The 20,990-nt window shown below is 42.2% G+C and overlaps 1 protein-coding gene and 1 long non-coding RNA gene across 8 annotated transcripts in view; both read left to right on the top strand.

The window, feature by feature from the left end:
* LRIG2 (leucine rich repeats and immunoglobulin like domains 2) overlaps nucleotides 1–6,455 on the top strand; it is a 61,127-nt gene extending 54,672 nt beyond the window's left edge. For 6 of the 7 annotated variants that reach the window (XM_043460194.1, XM_043460212.1, XM_043460198.1 and 3 more), the window contains 2 exons: nucleotides 285–605; nucleotides 2,541–6,455. In XM_043460194.1, the coding sequence (XP_043316129.1) occupies nucleotides 285–605; nucleotides 2,541–2,767 (548 nt within the window). In that variant the 3' untranslated portion in view covers nucleotides 2,768–6,455. The remainder of the gene's footprint in view (nucleotides 1–284; nucleotides 606–2,540) is intronic. The other variant, XM_043460197.1, reaches the window with a different exon arrangement.
* A 709-nt stretch (nucleotides 6,456–7,164) lies between these two features.
* LOC122436413 lies at nucleotides 7,165–8,255 on the top strand. Its single transcript, XR_006268005.1, has 2 exons — nucleotides 7,165–7,214; nucleotides 7,751–8,255. It is a non-coding gene; the product is annotated as an uncharacterized LOC122436413 (long non-coding RNA).
* Nucleotides 8,256–20,990: the final 12,735 nt, after the last annotated feature.

Here is a 20,990-nt window from a genome sequence, read left to right as displayed (position 1 = left end):
CCACTGGGCAATATGTCTTCGGGCAGGTTACCCAACCCCTCTGTGTTGTAGTTATTCCATGTGTAATATAGCGATAATAGTTAGTCCTTACCTCATAAGCATATTACAAGGATTAAATAAGTTGATTCACAGAAAGACCTTGAAACTTCATCACGTTTATAATGTAAGTTTTGACAAATGCCAGCTGCGATGACAATGAAGACAACTGTTAGCCAAAACTAATGATTGGCAAGACTGAGTCCTTAACTGAAGGAGGTTTGGTTTCTTTCCCATGTTGTCATTAGGTGGCACTGGCACCCGAGTTATCTGCTCAGATTGCTATGACAATGCTAACATCTACTCCCGGACCCGAGAATACTGTCCGTACACCTATATTACTGAAGAGGATGTTCTGGATCAGACACTGTCCAGCCTCATGGTTCAGATGCCCAAAGAGACTTACTTGGCACATCCTCCCCAAGATGCCACTACCCTGGAGAGCCTGGTGTCGTCAGCAGATAGAGAGAGATCTGCCTTTCCCACCAACCATGAGCGGATAAATGAGAAGAAACTTTCCTCCACACAGATGAGCAGTGGTAAAGGGCACAGTGTTTTTTGTTATTTTGGTTGGTTTTCACTTTCACCTACTTGATTTTTCCTTCTATCATGTCCGTAGCACTCTCCTTTGACAGAAACAAAAAAATTGGTATATTGTAATAATTAGCTACTGTTAACTTTTATAAACTAGAGCCAGAGATTTTTATGGAAAAAAGTCTGAAGTTGTAGGATGAAAGCTGTTTTTGTGGGAGTAGCAAGGTCTTAAGATTCAGGAAAAGTTACAGAAAAAGTTTCTATTAAAAAAGTTGCACATAGGCAGTACTTTTTTCTTCCATGTTTATTTAAATAATGGAGACCTGAAATACCAAGGATACAATAATTTGGGCATAATTAGGTGAATATTTGCACTTCTGTGACTTAAAAACATTTTATTTGGTTGCTGTTCTATTAGGTAAAGTTGAATGTCAGTTTGACTTGGCAGGTGTTTGCTTTCAATTGTATTGTGCAGATGAGGAAGAGGAACACATGTTGTGTTGTGTGATGGGGCATTTGAAACAACCCAGTCAGTAAAGCAAATCAAAACAAAGCAAAATGAAACTTTCTAGACCATGAAGGGCACTCCTGAGTATGTCTTCTTATCCATCCAGGCTCTTCATCAGCTCTCACCCTCTCGTCAGCCTGGAATAGAAGAGTGCTGGAAGTAGGGTGGGGCTACCACTGCAGGTTTCCAGTGGAAGACGTTGTGCAGTGGTGCCTCCAGGGATGGTTCTGGCTGGAATAAATGGAACAGCAAGGACTTTTGCTATGTGCTCTGTTGTTTTCTTAACTAAGTTTTCTAAAGAGGGTGCATACAGGTCAGAGAAAAATATCCTGTTATTAAAGTTAGTCTCGTCTTTAAAGTTCTGTGTCCGTGAAAGAAAGGCATCAACACTAAATCCATTTCCCCATGTCTTAGAAGAGCTGTACACACACAAAATATTAAGTAGAACTAAAAATGCAGTGTATTTTTCCCCACCTTTGGGGTTATCTGTATTGTTAATCTGGTCTGTAAGTGAGGAACTCAGCAAATGAGAGTGCTTTGGTACGCTGCTTGTTCCTTACCGAGGGTGCTATAGCGTCTTGCTACTCAAAGCATCAGCATTGCCTAGGAGCTTGTTAGAAATGCAGAGCATGTGAACCAGAGTCTGTATTTTTTTTTTTTTTTTCAGAGTCTGTATTTTAACACAGTCTCCAGGTTATTTTATGCGTATTAAAGTTTGAGAAACCCTGCTCTAGCTTATTTTGCACATGGTCTTATTTTTATTTCTGAGTGTTTGTTTCTAGAATGTTGGGCTAGCCTTTTCCAAAATGCAGCCCCATCAAGTTAATAATATAACTTTCAGTCAATGTTCTCTGGGGAAAGAGCTCACCACTGCAGTAAATAATAATGAGAAATGCATATTTTTTAAACCAAAGTACAGATAATCTGATTTAAAACACCAGCTTTTGGTTATTATTTTGTTTTTAGAATTACTGGCATGCTAGAAGCTGAAGGGGAATGGTTGTTTATTTTTAAAATTTTTTAAAGATAGCTATTTGTTGTTTAACGATATACTGACTGCTTAATCCATGTTTTTTTCCTATGTATTATGCAACTTTCATTACTATTTGGATACTAATTCTCTTTTAGTCTGTTTGCATGTGTATAAAGAGTTTTAAGCTTTCATTTTTATAGTAGCAGAAACACCAATAATAGGTGAAAGTAGATCACACATAGCACAATTTCGGTAATTAATTGGTGAGGTTGTTCGTTAGAACTGTTTGAAAGACCATAGTTCCAGTTTTTGTTTTCTTTTATTTTGCTCGTTAAAAGAAAAGTGGCAAGTATAAATTTGATCTTAATGTCCTTATTTAGGAATATTGGGCATCTTTATTTCTTTGAAGACTTGGTAGAAGAAAATTAAGTCTTAGAAAGTTTAAACTTCCATTCACCACTGGTAATTATTACTGTCTTTCATTCTCAGAAACCTTGCAGCGGCCTCTGTGGAACATAAGCAGAGAACCAGGTATGCCTCATCCTCCTTTTCCCCAGCAGTCAGTCCTTGAGTCATCACAACTCCATCAAAACGAGGGCCTAGCAGAGAGTGATCCAGACTGTTCCACTTCCCCCATACCCTGTCACAGGTTACACGATCACACTTTTGATTTTAGTAGGACTCGGAACATTCAAGATGGCAGTGAGGGCACATGAAACTCACTCTAGGATGAAATTTCAGCAGACTCAGATTAGTTGATTTTGTATTTACTACCTCAGAGTTCAGAAGAAACCCCAGAGTCAGCATTTGCTTTACTCACGTCTACAATTCTATCTGACCACACCAAGGTAGGCCGGGCATTCGTTTGGCTTATACTTGATGAAGAAAGGGTAACGGCTGACCGAAATGGGTACATCTAATAGAAAATGTGCAACCCGGGCAGAGGAAGATAAAGGACAAAGTGCTTTGTGATGGTTCTGCCGGGATGTGCCCAGGTGTGCGTGGCCTCTTAGGAAGAGTCTTCTTGCTGCTTAAACACCTTGGATTGTCTCAACCTACAGAATGACCCTGAATAAACAACGCCATTTTGTTTTGCCTTCCAAGGAAGAGAAATAACTTTGGAGGCCCCTGGAAGTGTGCCTGGGATTCTGCAGTGATTTTAAACGTATAGTTGAGAGTGGGGCTTTGATATTCAAGGTCGTCGACAGGAATCCCAGACTTGACCAGTTGTTACCAGGTCAAGGGTTTTGTATTCTTGTGACTCTCTCTCTTTTTTGGTTCAGGGGTCTCATTGTAAATATATGTGCATTTATAAATAATTTTTGTATTCATTGATCATATGTGTTGCAATGTAAATATTTTTGATATGCTAAAATTATATATATAATATCCAGTTATAATGTTGACAACAGCTTCTCAGACCACAGATTTTGTACAACTTGGTTTAGTGAATCCAAAGATTTTGTTTCGAGTTTTGAATACATACTTGTTAAGAAGTATAATAAGTATAGAAGCACGGTACCTAGTGATTGCGTGCACACAAACACAATCTTGGTGTAATTAACCACTTTCTTGATACCTAAAGATTCATACATCTAATCATTTGTCATCTGTTTACAAGTGCCAGGTAATATAATCTTTCTAGCATAAAAAGACTTTCAAAAGACTAGTAGTCTTGTTATTGCCATATACACATAGATAAAGGAAAACTTGTTTTGGGAATATCTTCTTTCAGCAAAGTACTTTGTTGATGAGGAAACCAAAGATTGGTGTTTTTTCTCTGTGTGTGTGTGTGTGTGTGTGTGTTTTAAACAGTTTAATATCTCTTTTGCCAATGCACAGTATATCTTAAGGGAATACTGCTTTGGGGAGGAACATGCAGAAACTCATAAAACTTCAGCATGGTCCTTGTTTTGTACAAGTGATTATTTAAGCCAAAATGTTTTCTTGAATTTCTGATAGCAGAAGGCTTTATGTTAACAAAAGACTTAGTGCTGTAATAAAGTGTAATGAACTAAAGCTCTTCTTTTCTTTCTGCTTTCAGAAAGAAAGGCTGTCGGATTCTGTCCTCTGAGTTTAGTGAGGAGTAGTTATGTACTAGATGAATTCAGTCACTTAAAATATCAGTTTTTAAGTCATTGTACATTTCAAGGGTTTTAAACTTTACGTAATTTCTCAGCTCTTTGCCAAGAAGTTTGGCTGAATTTCATACTAGTTTTCAATCCTGTTTTTGTCCCCTAGGCAGTAGCACTTTCTAGCTGTTTTATACCACCACATCTTTCTTTTTTTTTTCCTTTTTAAATAGCCTCATTCATTTTCATTTTGAACTTAAGTACCACTATTTTCTTCTCCTTTCAATTTTGGATCCCTCTTCTTACTTACTAGGTTGTATTAATAGTGTAGCTTGTACTGGGCTGACTTAGAATCAAGAAACCTGATTTAGTTTTAGCTCTGCTGCTTACAAGTTGTATAATCAAGGGCAAGTCTCTTTACTTCTCAGCCTGACTTTTTCATTTGTGAAACGATGTTTTACTAGATGCTCTAAAGCCCTTTCCAGCTGTAATGTTCTATGAATCTGTGGTCCCTCCAGGAATCAAGGAGGATTATCTACTCTAATAAAAAGCTGCTTTCATGAAATATTTGTTAGAGTAGAACAGGAGTGATGCTGCTTACTCTGACTTGAGCCAGATTTATTTCCTCTATAGCAGGAGTAATGCTATAAGAACCTTTCATGAGGAGAAAATACCTTCAGCTTCTAAAACAGTATCAGTAAACATGAAGAATCTTGACTAGATTGAGAACCACCCTTGGTGTGTTACAGCACACCAGAGTATCTGAATCTGTTGAGAGGTATGCCACTGCTAATTTGTGACCAGTTTATGACTCACCTTTCTAATGTATTCAGGTCATTCTTCTAATTATAGTACTCTGACGCACATTCTGATGGACTTTCTTCAGTGAGAAAGGTGGAGTTAGAGCAAGGCTGCAATGAGCATCAGCCGTTACATGTGAAAGGACAAAACCAGTGCTCCAGAAAACTTCTCCTTTAGCAGTGGGCCCTCTACTGCCCCTGGTGTCAGGCTGCTCTGTGTAGCCAGGTTCTCTGTCGTGTCAGCTGGCTGAGATGTCCTCCCAGATATTGCTAGCTTTCCTAAATAAAAACACTCGCCTAAAAAACTAGTCAGGAATTTGGTTAAATGGGGATAGTCTACCCCTGGTCTTAAAAATAGTAAATTTAATAAATTCTAATCTTAGGAGGTGGAATTCCTGAAATTTTTCATTACTGCGTGTTTTTGACCAAGCAGATGCTCTGCTATAAACAGGATTAGTGGCTCATCATTGTTTCCTCCCAGCCATGTAATGTCTGCCTGCCACCGATTTAATCAGAAATGTTGTAAGAGCAAGGCAAACAAATGCCGAGAGAAATACTCTGTCCCCCACCCAGTTACCACTTCATAACAGTAGGGATGCATACATTCTCTTCATTTGTTTGTGCCCCTCTGAGACTGATTCTGTAAGCCTACCTTGAAGAGGAAATAATGTTTTTCTTGTACTTCAAGCTTCTCTGCCACAGAATCTACAAGTGGACCCTGTTGGCTTTCTGTCATTCAGCCTCTGATGTGCTTTCCCTAGATGCAGGTGAATCTGTAGAACAGGAAGTACCAGAAACCCAGCCCAAAGTGCTGTCCCCTCTAATGTGCCATCTTATAATGCTTTAAATGTGTATACTTCTGTAAGGTAAATGTCATGTTTAAAAACAGTTACCTTCATGTTGCCCATTGGGAGGTTGTAAAAGAAACATTAAGATGTTAAGCAACTTAAGAATCTTACCCATTTTCCTAAGAAGAGGGAGAGATAAAGTCTTTAGTTATGTAGAGGGTTCTCGTAGGGAACAAGGATTAGATGAACTCTTTTTATTCCATTGGACAGGGGTCATATCAGTGGGACAGAAGTTACAGGGAAATAGAGTTTATACACTTGCCAATAATTCTATATATCCTAACACTCAAATTAGATTTGTCTGACAATAGGAATAATCAGCCTTTGATGGGAGAAGTATGCACAGAAGCTAAGTAATCATCTATTAAGAGCATTGGAGAAATTTCTGTATTGAAATGGAATATGGACAAGATGACTTAAACCCTCTTGCAGTTTTATCATTGGAATTCTCCAGAAGCAGTCAGACAGTCTAAAATCTTTGTCCTTCAGAATCCTTTGTATACAGTAAGTTTACTGTATAATTTTTAAAAATTTATTTTTAACGAAAAGATTATGTTCTTTGGTTGACAAAAGGAGCCTGTTCTGTGTTAATAATGGCAAACCTGAAACTGGGCTTATTCATTTGAGGAAATCTATAATGTTCCTAAGCCAAATGGCGTTACCATAATAAAAAAATGTTACAGCTTATAACCCCTTTACTCTTTAATTTTTATTCCTGTTTCTTTTTTTTTTTTTATTCCCCACCCCCCCACCATTTCTGTATCAGTGGGACTCCATGGGAATGGGACTGGGATTGTGGTGGTGTTTTGTACCCAGTGTTTTACCCAGGTGTGTTGTGGCCTCTTCTAATCGTGTTCATAGCCGCAGAAATGCCAAAGGAGTGGTGAATTAACAGAGGTAAATTGGCTGTCATTTTATGCTACATCTTCCATTTCTTAGTTTGCTTCTGATGCAAATTATAGAAGTAATTGTGAAGCAATTGGACCTCAAGAAAGTTGAGTTAAGATTGCTAGGCAACCTGTTAGTAACGTTTCATTTTTCCATTACGTGGTCTCTTTCCTAGTTCAGTTTTGGCAGATGTTTTTCCCTCTTGCTTCTAACCTAAAACTTTTTTGTTTGGAGTACAGTCTAAGTCAACATCAGTTAACCTTAATTTTCTTCCTTCTTCCTCTTTCTTTCCTTTCTCCTTCCTTCCTTCCTTCCTTTCCTCAGTTCCTCTCTTTCACAACTGCTTGGTTTGTTGACAAAAGTAACATGTTCTGAATTGAGATATGTTACAAACTTCTCTTAACAACACCTGAAAGCCCATGAATCACCTGGAGATTTTGTGGGTAGTGAGGGACGTGTGTGTGTGTGTGTGTGTGTGTGTGTGTGTGTGTGTGTGTGTGTGTGTGTGTACATTGTGCATGTGGTGAGGAGTAATACTTAGTGTAGGGACGTGTGGTGGTGTGTTGTGTGCCAGTGTACTGTGCATGTGTGAGGAGTAATACTTGACCTGCTCCCTCAAGTCCATGAATCCACCTGGATTTGTGGGTAGTTGAGGGACGTGCTTGTTGTGTGTGTACCATGTGATGGGTGTGAGGAGTATACTTATGAGGACGTGTGTGTGTGTGTGGTGTACCTGTGCATGTGTGAGGAGTAATACTTGACCTTCTCCTCAAGGGCCCGATGAATCACCTGGAGATTTTGTGGGTAGTGAGGGACGTGTGTGTGTGTGTACATGTGCATGTGTGAGGAGTAATACTTAGTGAGGGACGTGTGTGTGTGTGTGTGTGTACCTGTGCATGTGTGAGGAGTAATACTTGGACCTGCTCCCTCAAGGCCCATGAATCACCTGGAGATTTTGTGGGTAGTGAGGGACGTGTGTGTGTGTGTGTGTGTGTGTGTGTACATGTGCATGTGTGAGGAGTAATACTTAGTGAGGGACGTGTGTGTGTGTGTGTGTGTGTACATGTGCATGTGTGAGGAGTAATACTTAGTGAGGGACGTGTGTGTGTGTGTGTGTGTACCTGTGCATGTGTGAGGAGTAATACTTGGACCTGCTCCCTCAAGGTTGTATGTTGAGTGTTTCTTAGCAGTTCTAATAATCTCTACCAACAGGTGGGGTGAAGGTAAAGAAACAGCTTGATTTGAACCTGTTTTCAAATGTAAGGAGTGAAGTGATCTTTTGTCATTTCTAATCAGCAGGTGGTCAAGTGCTCTTTGGATATCTCTTGGCTACTTAAAGTTGCCTCTTGATCCATCGAGAGACTACTTCTCCCTCTCCTTTCCCTTTCTCCCTTTTTACCTGTCAGAGGATGTCAGTCTGAGCTGTCGTGGTACTCGATGTATGTAAAGAGAATTATAAGCCAAGTTGTCGTTCAGTGTTGCCCTTCCTAGTATCTATTTATATTTTCTCACACATGAGAATGTATATTTTATAAAGCATGTGTTTGTCTACTTGTTTGTCTACTGTAATGTCTTCAATAAAGCTAAAATACATGATGATGTTCTGGTCTTTTCTTGCCTAAAGGACAGGAATGAAATGGTGCATTTTAAAGTTTGTGGTCCTTTTGAGACGGTCTCCAAATAGCTGTACAAGTTAAAACGGGGAAGGGCTGCTCTCTAGTTCCTGCCGTGTGTAGCCGTCGCACACAGCCTCCAGCCTGCCTTGGGTGCACGCAGCCTGCCCTGTGAGCTGCCCCAGGCGGGCACTGCGCGTTCTCTTCCTCCCTTATGCTGCCCACTGTGGTGCTGTATGCCTGGTGGATGGAAAGAAACGCATCTGACAGTTTGTTAGAAAGTAAGAGTGCTGGACTTCCCTGGAGGCTCAGTGGTAACAAATCTGCCTGCCAATGCGGGAGACTTTAGTTGGATCCCTAGTCCAGGGAGATCCCACATGCTGCAGAGCAGTTAAGCTCATGTGCTACAGCTTCTGAGCCCGAGCTCCAGAGCCTGAGAGCTGCAACTACTGAGCCTGTGTGCCTGGAGGCCGTGCTCCACAGCAAGAGGAGCCATGGCAATGAGAAGCCTGCACAGTGCAATTAGAGAGGAGCCCCTGCTCTCTCTAGAAGCTGGTGTAGAGCAATGAAGATCCAGTACAACTGAAATAAATAAGAGTGCTTTCTGCATCAAGAATTTGAAGACTGTGTTTTCTATCTGGTAAATCTTTAATAAGATACTTGAAGAATGTCAATATTCTGGTCATCCTCCTTGCTGTATGGTTTTAGGGGCTATTTCCTTTGAGTTTGTCAACTCTTTGAAGGCCAAGTTCATAATACTGATCCCATCGTCACCTCTGCTGCTGTTTATTCTTTGAGGCATGTTCCACAAACACTTTGTTTGACTCACACAGTACTCCTAAGATGCGGATTGGGCAGAGGATTTTAATCTACTTTTTGTAGTTACCACAAATGGCTCATTGAGATCATCAAACAGTGTGAAAAAGCTTTTAGGCAGTAGAGTCAGGATTTGAATTCAGAACTTCTGACTCATGTTCAGAATTTTTCCCACTGTGATATTTTTCCACTTCTGAAGAGTGCTTACAGACAAACATTGGAATAAAAGCCTTCTGGGCATTGATTACTTTCAATATGGTCAACGACTGGACTGGAAATGTACAGTGGAAGCTGATTTTTACTTTATTCCTGGTAGGGAAACACACTGTCATTTTCTTATTAGGTGGAATGAAGAAAAATGCCATGATTTTATCATTTTTTTTGTCTTGAAGTGTGATGTACTAGGGCCCAAGTAATAGTCCTGCTGAGTTATGAAAGGTATTTGTTTGCCCTCAGCTATTTAGAAGCTTGTAACCCAGTGTTGAAGCTGTCTGTGTTGCAGGGCCAGTTGCTAGGACCTACATGTTTGTAAAATACACTAAGCCTTGTGTAATCAAGGCTCTATAGGGAATGTTCCATCTGCCACCTCTGCTGCTTTTTTCAGCCAATCAAGAAATCTTGAAATTTCTTTTTTTTTTTTTTTTAAAGAAATCTTGAAATTTCTAAGGCCAAGTTTGGTCGCTTTGTTTATTTAGGTCATAGGGCAACATCAAAGACAGTTCCCAAAGCTCCTGACAAAAAGAGACAAGTAAGAAGCACCGTTGTTGTTCAGTCTCTTAACTCCTGTCTGACTCCTCATGACCCCATGGACTGCAGCTCACCAGGCTTTCTTGGTCCTTCACGATCCCCTGGAGTTTACCCAGACTCATGATCATTGAGTCAGTGATGCTATCTAACCATCTCATCCTCTGCCACCCTCTTCTTTTGCCTTCAGTCTTTCTCAGCATCAGGGTCTTTTCCAATGAGTCAGCTCTTTGCATCAGATGGCCAAAGTATTGGAGCTTCAGCATCAGTCCTTCCAATGAATATTCAGAGTTGATTTCCTTTAGGATTGACTGGTTTGATCTTCTTGCTGTCCAAGGGACTCCCAAGAGTCTTCTCCAGCACCACAATTCAAAAGCATCAATTCTTCAGCGCTCAGCCTTCTTTATGGTTCAACTCTCACATCTGTACATGACTACTGGAAAAGCAATAGCTTTGACTATACGGACCTTTGTCAGCAAAGTGGTATCTCTGCTTTTTAATCTGCTCTCTAGGTTTGTCATAGTTTTCCTTCCAAGGAGCAAAAGTGCCTTTTAACTTCATGACTGCAGTCACCATCCACTGCTTCCATTTTTTCCTCTTCTATTTGCCGTGAAGTGATGAGACAGGATGCTATGATCTTAGTTATTTGAATGTATGAGTTTTAAGCCAGCATTTTCACTCTTCTCTTTCACCCTCATCAAAAGGCTATTTAGCTCATCTTTGCTTTCTGCCATTAGAGTGGTATCATCTGCATATCTGAGGTTGCTTTCTTTCTTGGCAGTCTTGATTCCAGCTTGTGATTCATCCATGTGACACTTCATATGATGTACTCTGCATGTAAGTTAAATAAACAGGGTAGCAGTATACAGCCTTGTCTTACTCCTTTCACAATTCTGAACCCATCAGTTGTTCCATGTAAAGTTCTAACTGTTGCTTCTTGACCTGCATACAGGTTTCTCAGGAGGCAAGGAAGGTGGTCTGGTAGCATCAATCAGTTACTGCTAGGAACAAATAATGCAATTTTAGCAAACACATTCTGCCTACCCCTTTCAGGTATTGTTAAGCACTTTACATACTCAGCACTTCATTTTCACAACAGTGGTTTGAGGAGGTGTTTTTTTTTTTTAATTTTATTTATTCACTTTTGTCTGTGCTGGGTGTGCGTTGCTGCTTTTTTTGGTTGGGGTGAGTGGGGGCTACTCTCTAGTCGTGGTGTGCCGGCTTCTCACTGTGGTGGCTTCTCTGGCGGAGCATGGGCTCTAGGCACGCAGGCTTCAGTAGTTGTGTTTCACGGGCTCCAGAGCACAGGCTCCAGAGTGCAGACTCATTAGTTATGGCATATGGGGCTCAGCTGCCCCACAGGCAGGAGGGATCTTTCTGGACTGGGATTGAACTGATGTCCCTTGCATTACAAGGCAGATTCCTAACCACTGGACCACCAGGGAAGCCCTGCAGGAGGTTTTTACAGATGTTGAAATAAGTAACTTAGACAAATTCACATAATTAACATGCAATAGAAGCAGGAGTTAAAGTTACACTTCATGATTTCAAAGCACAGGTTCTTACCCCATGCCTAGAAAGGAAAAAATGAACTTTTTATCAAGGCCTTACTTTGTCATTTAGTCTTTGTTATGGGCTGGATTCTGTGCCCCACCTCCCTGCCCCCCAAATTCACATGTTGAACCTCTAATCTCCAGTACCCCAGGGTGTGACCGTGTAAGGTCTTTAAAGGTAATTATGTTCAAGTGAAGTCTTTAGGCCATAATCCAATATAACTGGTGTCTTTCTAACAAGAAAAAATCTGGGCACCAGACTTGCAGGTGCACAGAAGAAAGACCACATGCAAGAAGGATGCAGTGAGAAAGCAGTCATCTGCAGGCCCCCGAGAGGCCTCAGAAGAAACCAGACCTGCTGACATACTGACGTTGGACTTCCAGACTGCAAAATTGTGAAAAAATAAACTTCTGTCATTTCAACCACCCACTCAGTGGTCTTTGGTTGTAGTAGCCCCAGCAAACTAATTCAGTCTTTCAGTAACCCAGCCAGGTTGGTAGAATTTTCTTACAACTCAGGCTAAGTGAGTTGTGTAGTCACATGATCTGAAGCCCATGGGCTTCTGCTGAGCTGCTGCTGCTTCTCTGACACCAGTTGATGCTGTATCTACTGAAATGCACTGTAGAGACTGGAAATGAAACCGGCAAACACTGACTGGCTTGCTTGGAGTTCTGAAGTATCGCACATCGCCAGCCTCACAGCGGTTACAACAACAGTGACTGCAGTACTGAACGATGCTTTGCCAGAACACAAAAAGTGACACGTGTTTACGGCATGAATGATTGTATGTTGAGTGCATCTGGATCCAAAAGCAAAGTATTTGAGGCATTTAGAAGTAAGTGCATTTAAGCTTCTGTTTTATTCTCCTTTCCAAAGGAGAGGCCAGGTTTTTAAATTAGTAAGTGGAATCCCATATGTGGAATGACTGGCTGCTTTTGAGTCATATGCCAGATCAAGTAGTTTAATTTTTTGTCTTTTTAAAATGTGCCGTCAAAGGCTGTGTGAATTCCTCTCTCTCAAAAACAATAGACATGTGGTTAAGGTCACAGTGCTAGAGGCTAGCTTGAGTTATTTATTCTGGGCAAGCTCCAGAGACAAGTGCATGAGTATATGTTCCATGCTAGGAACAGTTAGTGCAGAGAAGAAATACAATTATCATCAAACAGTGAATTACCGCTGCTTCCAGGGCCCTGTTCTTTATATGAGTAATCTGGAGGTGGCATGGGGACCACACAGATGAGCTCTTAACTGAAAAGGAAGTTCAGGTTAAGACTCAAGTGTGTAATGTTGAGGACTTTTGACTTCTGGAGAAGCACAGAATAAATCGCAATGAATTGCAGGTTTGGGGAAAAAGCAATGCATCCTGTCGGCTGGAGTTTTGCCTCCCGGGCCCCACTCCTCCACAAGCTTCAGTCTTCTCTGACACCTTAGTCACCTGTCTTACCTGTGAAGATGTACCATTTTTGGAAGGTCCTTTGAGGTGGAAAGACTTTAATACTCGAGGAGGGAAGGAGTTTGAAAACTACCTCCTTGTCTTCCCCTGTTGAAAGTCTCAATGTTTCTTCCTTTCAGCCTTAATTTAGAGAAGCCCTTAAGAACTGGCTGGGTATATTACTTTCCTTACTCCAGGAAAGGGAGTCTGTAAAGAGAAATTGCAGTTTACAGAGATGACTGGTTCATTTTCCCCAGAAGTCTTTCCTTGTGTCTAATTCAAATTCTAGCAGATGCAGGATTTGTTAGTCAAATGGTTACTGAGGGTAGTGACAGAATTTAAGAATGGCATAGGTGGGGAGGGGTCAGGGGGAGGGCTTGAAAAAAAATAATAAAAAGAATGGCACAGAATTTCTTTTGTAGCTCTTGAAGGCAGAGTGGGCTTTTAGAATACCTTTGGCTTGGGAAGATCCCTTGGAGGAGGGCATGAAAACTCACTCCAGTATTCTTGCCTGGAGATTCCCATGGACAGAAGAGCCTGGAGGGCTACAGTCCGTAGGGTCACAGAGAATTGGACACAACTGAAGTGACTTAGCACACACACATTGGCTTAGAAAGCAAACCTGTTTCCTTTCTGTCTCCACTAAACCTCCAGTCCTGAACGTTCCCTTCCATATTGCTCATCCTACTCTTCTCTCATGCCCCGGTAAGAGACTTTGGGCAGAAGAAGCAAAAAAACTAAACTCCTAAGTACCCCATCTGCCATCCATGGTGGAAATACCCTCTTTCATGCTCAGTAGAGCTGTGCTTTTCTGCAGGGACAACTGACTGGTATGTGAGGATTTCTTACGACCAACAAAATTTTGAGTTTCCCTGGGCCCTGCATTAACCATACAGTTTTTAAGTCGGTGATTTGAAGCACCGTCTTTGGTAGAACAGAGCTGTTCCCTTCCTGCCTTCACCTCTTACACATTGTGAAATCTCAAGTCTTGTGCCTTGTTGTCCTTTTCTGTAAAGTAGAAAGAATCATGCCTACCATATCCTGTTGTTGTGAGGAGGTAATGCATTTAAAGTACTAAGCACAGTTCCCAGCAAACTGTGGGGAAAACTTCAGCTATTAGCTATGGGCACCCAAGAACCCCTTCCCTCCTGTCCCTGCTCTCCCCTTCCCATCCCATCCCCATCCCATCCCATCTCAAACAGCTCAAGATAAGGAATGTCAAGTTTCCCTCAAGGGTCATTTCAAGGGTAGCCCCAGAGATTTGGGTTCCCAGTTGGATTTTATTTAGAAACAAGATACAATCTGAATCTATGGTTAAACAAAAAAGTACCTTTAGCTAGAAATCAATTGGACTGACATTCTGATCAGCTGTGCCACTCGCTGACCATATGATCTTGGAAAGTAGCTTAACTGCTGGGTCTTGATATCATCTGCCAAGAGAGCATTTGGAAAGTCATCAGATGCTCTCAGAGGCCCCATTCCAGCTCTGAAATACTGGTTTTTCTGGGCACAGAGAGACCCACACCACTGTCCCTATTGTGTCTTTGTTTCTCCTAGTTATTGTTTAGTGGTTCTTCATTCTTGGCTAGGGCTGCAAGGTTTGGGCTTGGCCTGCTGAGATAGCTAGCCAAGGGCCTCAGGCTTTGTCCCCTTGCATCCAGGTGGCCTCACCCAGTCTCCCAGCCCCAGGAGGGAACTCACTTTATCAGAGTATAATAATTACAACACTTGCATGGGATTTTATAGGGGGCAAAGAACCTGTCTAGCTTAAATGAAAGGAATGAAGTTGGAACCAAAGTCTAAAGAAATCTTTTTGTTGGAGAAATATTGATCCTCCCAGAAAGTGTGTTGTATGAACTGACCTCCAGTGACCCTGAATGAGGGTCATCCTTGGTCTACAAATTCCATTTACTGTGTAGTACTGATGACTGTAAGAATTCTTGCAACAATCTGTGGCAGACTGAATTGTTTTTCAGAACATTCTTTTCAGTGCTTAATACATTGACTTCATGCCAAGAGAGATGTTGACCTTGGGAAAACTGGAAGCAGAACACTTGAGTTTGAATCTTGGCTACTTCACTTATAGGAAAATTATGCAGTTTCTTTTAGCCTCTGTTTCTTTCTCTGAAAGACAGCAATAATAATACTATCTCAGAATCTCACGTCAAGATTGTGTGATCACCGAGTGAATTGTTGCGACCAGGAGAAGCAAATTGGATTTACTAGATTTAGCATGTGTGTGTGTTCAGTTGCTCAGTCATGTCCAACTCTTTGCGACCCCATGACTGTAGCCTACCAGGATCCTTCGTCCATGGAATTGTCCAGGCAAGAATGCTGGAGTGGGTTGCTATTACTCCTCCAGGGGATCTTCCTGACCCAGAGGATTGAACCCGAGTCTCTTGCATCTCCTGCATTGGTAGGCAGATTTTCTACCACTGTACCACCTGGGAATTTAGTTCATCCACCTTGCTTGAGAGTATAGGCGAAGGGAAATGGCAACTTCATTTCCTCTGGCCCCTTCGGCCAGTCAGTGGACTGCACTTTATCCATGATAAACAGCTATAGCTTTTAAAAAATAGATTCAAAACATAACTCTAGTTTTCCTAAGGCTCCTCAGGGTTTCCCTGTGTTTGAATTGTCCTTGGTGTGAAGAGCGACCAGAAGCTGCTTGCAGGCAAAGATGTATTGTCTCTGTGAGCATTCCATGGATACTACACATAGTGCTATCTCCAAGCAGCATGAACTAGGACATTTTGATGGAAAATGGGAGCTTGAATATTTTATGTGTCTTGTTTTCCAATTATACTTGAATTCAAAAAGCTTAGTAGTAGGAAACTAAATTGCAGGTCTGGCAAAAGATTGAAGAGAAAAACCTAAAGTAAGAGGGTTTAAAAAAGGGATCCTTGCTCAGTTTGGGAGCTTTGGCTTACTTTTCTTGATACTCTACTACCATCTGGCTTGGATTTTCTTCAGGAAAAAAATAACTCTGTGTTGATTTTGAAGTATTGGCTTATTTTTGATGCCTCTGTAGATTCATCCAGCTACTTCTGAATAAATGGCCCACGATAAATGTGTGTCCATGCTCAGCATAGGGTAGCCAATCCCAGAAATGGGTAAGCAGCATCAGCAAACTCTCGCTAGGAGGAGGGCTTATCTGCCGAAAAACTGTTTTTCCAAGCTAGACAGAGTCTAAACTTTGGGGTAGGAGAGGAGGAGCAGATGGACTGGGGTCTAGGCTGCAGGGCAAACTGGAGGGTTTTCTTGACATGCTTGCTCTTCAGATCTAGAGTTTAGAGTATGTGAGATACAGTGACATTCTCACATTGGTCCCTAGCCATGGAGGAAACCCTGTCCAGTGAGAAGCTGAGATATTTCAGCCCTGGACTATCTCATCAGCAAGTGACAGGGGGCCTGGTGGAGAAATGATGGGGTCCTCTTACCTGTCACCTGCTGTTTGCTTGCCTTTTAGTCCTTTGAACGTCTCTTTTCCACGTTTTCCAGGCGGAGGCAAATGGTGTGACGAACCCACACAACCGTTTGAGCTAGAGCTGACCTCTAGGTGGCGCTTTAGCACAGAGAATGGTAGTAGCTGGCGTCACCTAGGGCCTGCGTTTCTTGGGGATATTCATTATATAAGGGGATTCGTAGGAATCGGGCTTCATGGGCTGCCCAATAGAGGGGTGACCTGGCCTTTGCCACGTTCAAGCCACCCAGAAGAAGTCGTGGGTGGCGCAGTGCCGCAAAAGCACCTAGTCCCAGGCAACATCACACAGGTTTAGGTTCCTGCCTGGCAGAGAAGCTTGGCCAGGTTGCAAGGTTTGGGCTCAGCCTGCTGGGACAGCGACTCAAGGGCTTCAGGTTTGGTCGCCTCACATCCAGGAGGCCTCACCCAGGTGCCCAGCCCCAGACTGAGCACTTAGCTTGGTCAGCTGCCTGCCCAAGGTCTCCAGACACTGTGGACAGTTTCTGGGTTATAGCCCTTCCCTCCTCCCAGCACACCTCATCCTCACCCTCTGTTGTTTACCAAGCACTTTCCGCGGTGTGATCTCATTTGCTGCTCACTGACTCCCAGGGAGGAGGGTGCGGCCCTCCAGAGTGGGGCCTTCCCTAGGTCTCTGGAGAGGACGCGGGACATCATAATACACTCCTTTCCCTGTCTGTCTCTGCCAGTAAATAGATCTTTGGGGGCCAACTACCAAGTCCAACTTGGTGATTTCAGAGTTTAGCATGTGGTACTTGGCACAGAGAGGCACTCAAAATTGTTTACTGAATGAATGACTATTTACAGATGAAGAAACCAAATCAAGGGACAGTAGGTAGTAGAGTCTAGTGTAGAGGGTAGGGTTTCAGGCTTCTAAGACCAGCAACACTGCTGCACTACTAATTACATCACATGTTTTTCTAGTCAAAAATATAGGTTGCTTTTACAGGGACCCATGCAGATCTGTCTCCATGTCTGGCGTTAAAGAACATGAACACTATAATCTGGCTCAGGCCCTGAGCCCCAGTCAACCTTCTGTCAAGGGCACACCAGCAGATCTGAGCGAGTCTAGGGGAGCGACTGGCATTTGTGTGTCCTTCCTTAGAAGCATGAGGGCATGCTAGGCACTCTGAGCTTCCCATCTATCAAAACCCTTCTGTCAGGAATTCCCTGGCAGTCCAAGGGTTAGAACTCCACTCTCTTACTTTGGAGGGTTGAGATTCAATCCTTGGTTGGGGAACTAAGATTCTGTAAGTTGCACAGCACAGCCAAAACAAACAAACAACAAAAAGAAGACAAACAAAAAACTATTTTTGGCTGCGTCGGGTCTTGGTTGTGGCACATGGGGTCTTTGTTCTGTCATGAGAGATCTTTCGTTGCGGCACATGGACTCTCTAGCTGTGGCCAATGTGTGTGCTCCATGGTATGTGGAATCTTAGTTCCCAGACCAGGGATTAAACCGGTATCCCCTGCATTACAAGATGAATTCTTTACAGGGGAACCAGGGAAGTCCCCAAAACTTCTATCTCTGACTGACAGAATATCTTTGGGTCAAAAACTCCATCCAGTTATTATCCACCCCATCCCACTCCAGTCCATGAATTAACACTTTCTTTGTTGTTTAAATATACATATTTCGGGTAGTTTAGGACTCTACAATGAGAGCTACATAAGTTCAAGTCCCGACTCCACCACTTTCTTCCTAGTTGCTGACCTTGGGCAAGTCATTTAACCTCTTGTGCCTCTATTTCTCATCTTTGGAGTGATGATAATGAAATATTTAATTCAGAGCATTATCATGGGGATTTAGAGAGTTAATATGTATAAAACAATTTAACAATCCCAGGTAATAATTAAAGGCTAGAAAGTATTCTGTTGACCTCTCTCAGTTGTATTCTGGATTTGAGACTGTTTTGTATTCACCCTATGTTCACCTCTTCATGATTTTGTAGAATCCCTGGAATTCCTGCGTTCTAGCTGCCAGGCTCTCAATTTGCTCGCACTCAGTTACAGCTCTTTTGAGATCTAAAGAAGAGAGAACGTAACTTGAAATGCATTTTTCTGCTGATCTTTGTCTATCTTTGTCTATCTCAGTGCTATTATCTTTGTCTCTGCAGAGCCTCCCCTGGTGACTCCTGTTTGCAGTTCAAATGCTTTCCATAGTGGTGCTTACCAGACAGCACATAGTAGTTGTTTAATCAGCGCTTTTGGCAGGAGGACAGGAAGGAAGAATCCATACAGAGGATAACATTAGTATACAGTAATTTATATGGACAAGGTCCGTATGTCCCTATGGAATTGACACTTGTCCCCTAAGACCTACTGAATAAGCATGAAAATCACCAAGGAAATGTGATCAGCTTGGAGGAGAAGGAGGGGGTGGAGGAGAGAAGAAACTGGAGCAGCCTGCTATCTGACCAAAGATATCAGTGTTTCCAATGATGATTTTTCCATTGGTTCAGGCCAAATTGAAAACCTTGCTGCTGCTTAGGGACATCAAAGGCATCTCCAATTGTTCTCTGCCCCAGAGATTCATCTTTCTAGAGGTAGTTTTTTATTTGTTTTGTAGCCTCTCAGGTGCTACTTTTAATCACTCTCACCAGCCAGTTCACCAGACATTTCTGTGGGTCTTGGCAGGAGGACAGGGAACGTAGACAATGCCCCAAGACAGTTCTTAGTTGAAGCCCTTCTGACCTTGGCAGTCTTATTACAATTCTTATGCCAAATGAGACTTCTAATAGAGCCTCCCCCACAGCCCAGATCCTCCAGGCTCAAAGACTAGAGTAGATAGAATGTAACTAGAGACTACTCTAGTTTAAGTTTCCATAAGAGAGTTGAAACTGAAACTCAACAGACTTTTCTAGTAAAGACATTAGCCATTTAATCAACTAGGTCATTGATGGTAAGTAGGACTGTCTCAACTGGCATGCCAACTTTGGTTGATGGATAATACCTGTCTGGGGAAGAGTGTTGAGAAGGATTCTGAATCTACATCATCACATCTGGGGCTGGGGAGCAAGTGCTATGATCAGTCAACAGCATCCATTGTAGATGTGGGAAAGGGGAATAATCCCAAGAGAGGTAGATATGTACCTGCTAAAATTGCTCATTATAAGAGGAGGCTGTTTATTTGAAAGTTGGAAAAACAAAACTGGTGAAATGGTCACCTATGCTCATGTAAGTAAATCAACATGGACCTTGAGAAATTCAACACTGGGGGGAAATATAGTACCAGCTCAAGAAGGAAGGCAAAGGAGGAATAAGGATGGGGACAGAATAATGTTCTGGATTCTTCATGTCTTTGTAGAACCTTGATGGTATTCAAAAACAGCCATATGGAGAGAAACCTGTCATGTCAGATGGCATGACAACCTTAGCAGTTGTCCTGAGTTGGAGTTCAAGACCTGGGCAGACCGCAGAGTCAGGCTACTGATAAGCAGGTGGAAGCACATAGGGAGTATTTCCCAAACTGAGTTCCATGAATCACTTGGTATCCATGAGCTGTTATCAGTATTTTGCCATGAAAAACAGGCAGTAGTGGAGAAATGGAGTTCCACAGTATTCAAGTTTGGGGAACTTTCTGTCAAAAATAGTCAAGATAGTCAGTGGTAGCCCAAGATGACTCTTGGCCAGAGACGGGTTATGGAAGAGAAATGCAATCAGCTATAAAAGCAAAAATGTGGCTTGGTTTTAAATCTGAAAGGCCTTGAATGGTTGGCTGAATTAAGGTTTGATTGGTAGGCATGGAGGAGAGTGGGCGGGACATGTGATGCAATCCGGACTGGGGTTAGAAAAATAACTTTTGGTGCCATGAAGGAGAGATTGAAGACTGGAGAGACTGAAGGGCAGAAGATTAGCTGGGAAGCTGTTATACGGTCCAAACAAAAAGAATTAACAGCCTATAAACTAGGGCAGCAGGAGTGGAGAGAAAGGGCCCAAATCCAGATCCATCTCCCCAGTAGTATTGTTAGGACCAGGCTGACTTCAAACAGCACTCAAGGTTGTGCAGGTTGTGGGGAAGAGCACCAACTAGCCCTGCTCTGCAACTGTGGGAACAAAATCTGCAGGGTGGGAGGCAGATTGCCAAGACAGAATATTTGTTTAGACAGAAAGTATAACTTCTCACCTCTGGGGATGGTTAAACCCTGGGAGAGCACCAAGAGCATTAGCCTTATTCTTCTGGAGCTCTCTCAAAGGCAAGTGGCCACCTGCTCCAGGCCCCTAAGGTGTATGATTACTCCAATCTCCTTTTGCTCCAGGAGTCTACTGTTTTAATTTAGCACGTGAATATTGGAAAGGGCCTTCGAGCTTATCTAGTCAATAACTTTCCAACATGACTGAGCACCAGATCCTCCAAGCAGCTTATTAACATGCAGATTCTCCATCTCCCTTTCCAGACTCTCAAGTCTGGGAAAGTCCTTTCCCAAACTTGCTGCAGCCTGGGAAAATGCATTTTATGATGTCCCAAAGAGAAGCAAAAACCAAAGGAGAAAAGGAAAGATATACCCATTTGAATGCAGAGTTCCAAACAATAGCAAGTAGAGATAAGAAAGCCTTCCTCAGTGATCAGTGCAAAGAAATAGAGGAAAACAACAGAATGGGAAAGACTAGAGATCTCTTCAAGAAAATTAGAAATACCAAGGGAACATTTCATGCAAAGATGGGCTCAATAAAAGACAGAAATGGCAGGG

Source organism: Cervus canadensis, chromosome 2 (genome assembly GCF_019320065.1).
Source record: "Cervus canadensis isolate Bull #8, Minnesota chromosome 2, ASM1932006v1, whole genome shotgun sequence".
Taxonomy (NCBI): domain Eukaryota; kingdom Metazoa; phylum Chordata; class Mammalia; order Artiodactyla; family Cervidae; genus Cervus; species Cervus canadensis.
Note: the sequence above shows the minus strand (reverse complement) of the source record. Positions and strands in the feature narration are given on the sequence as shown.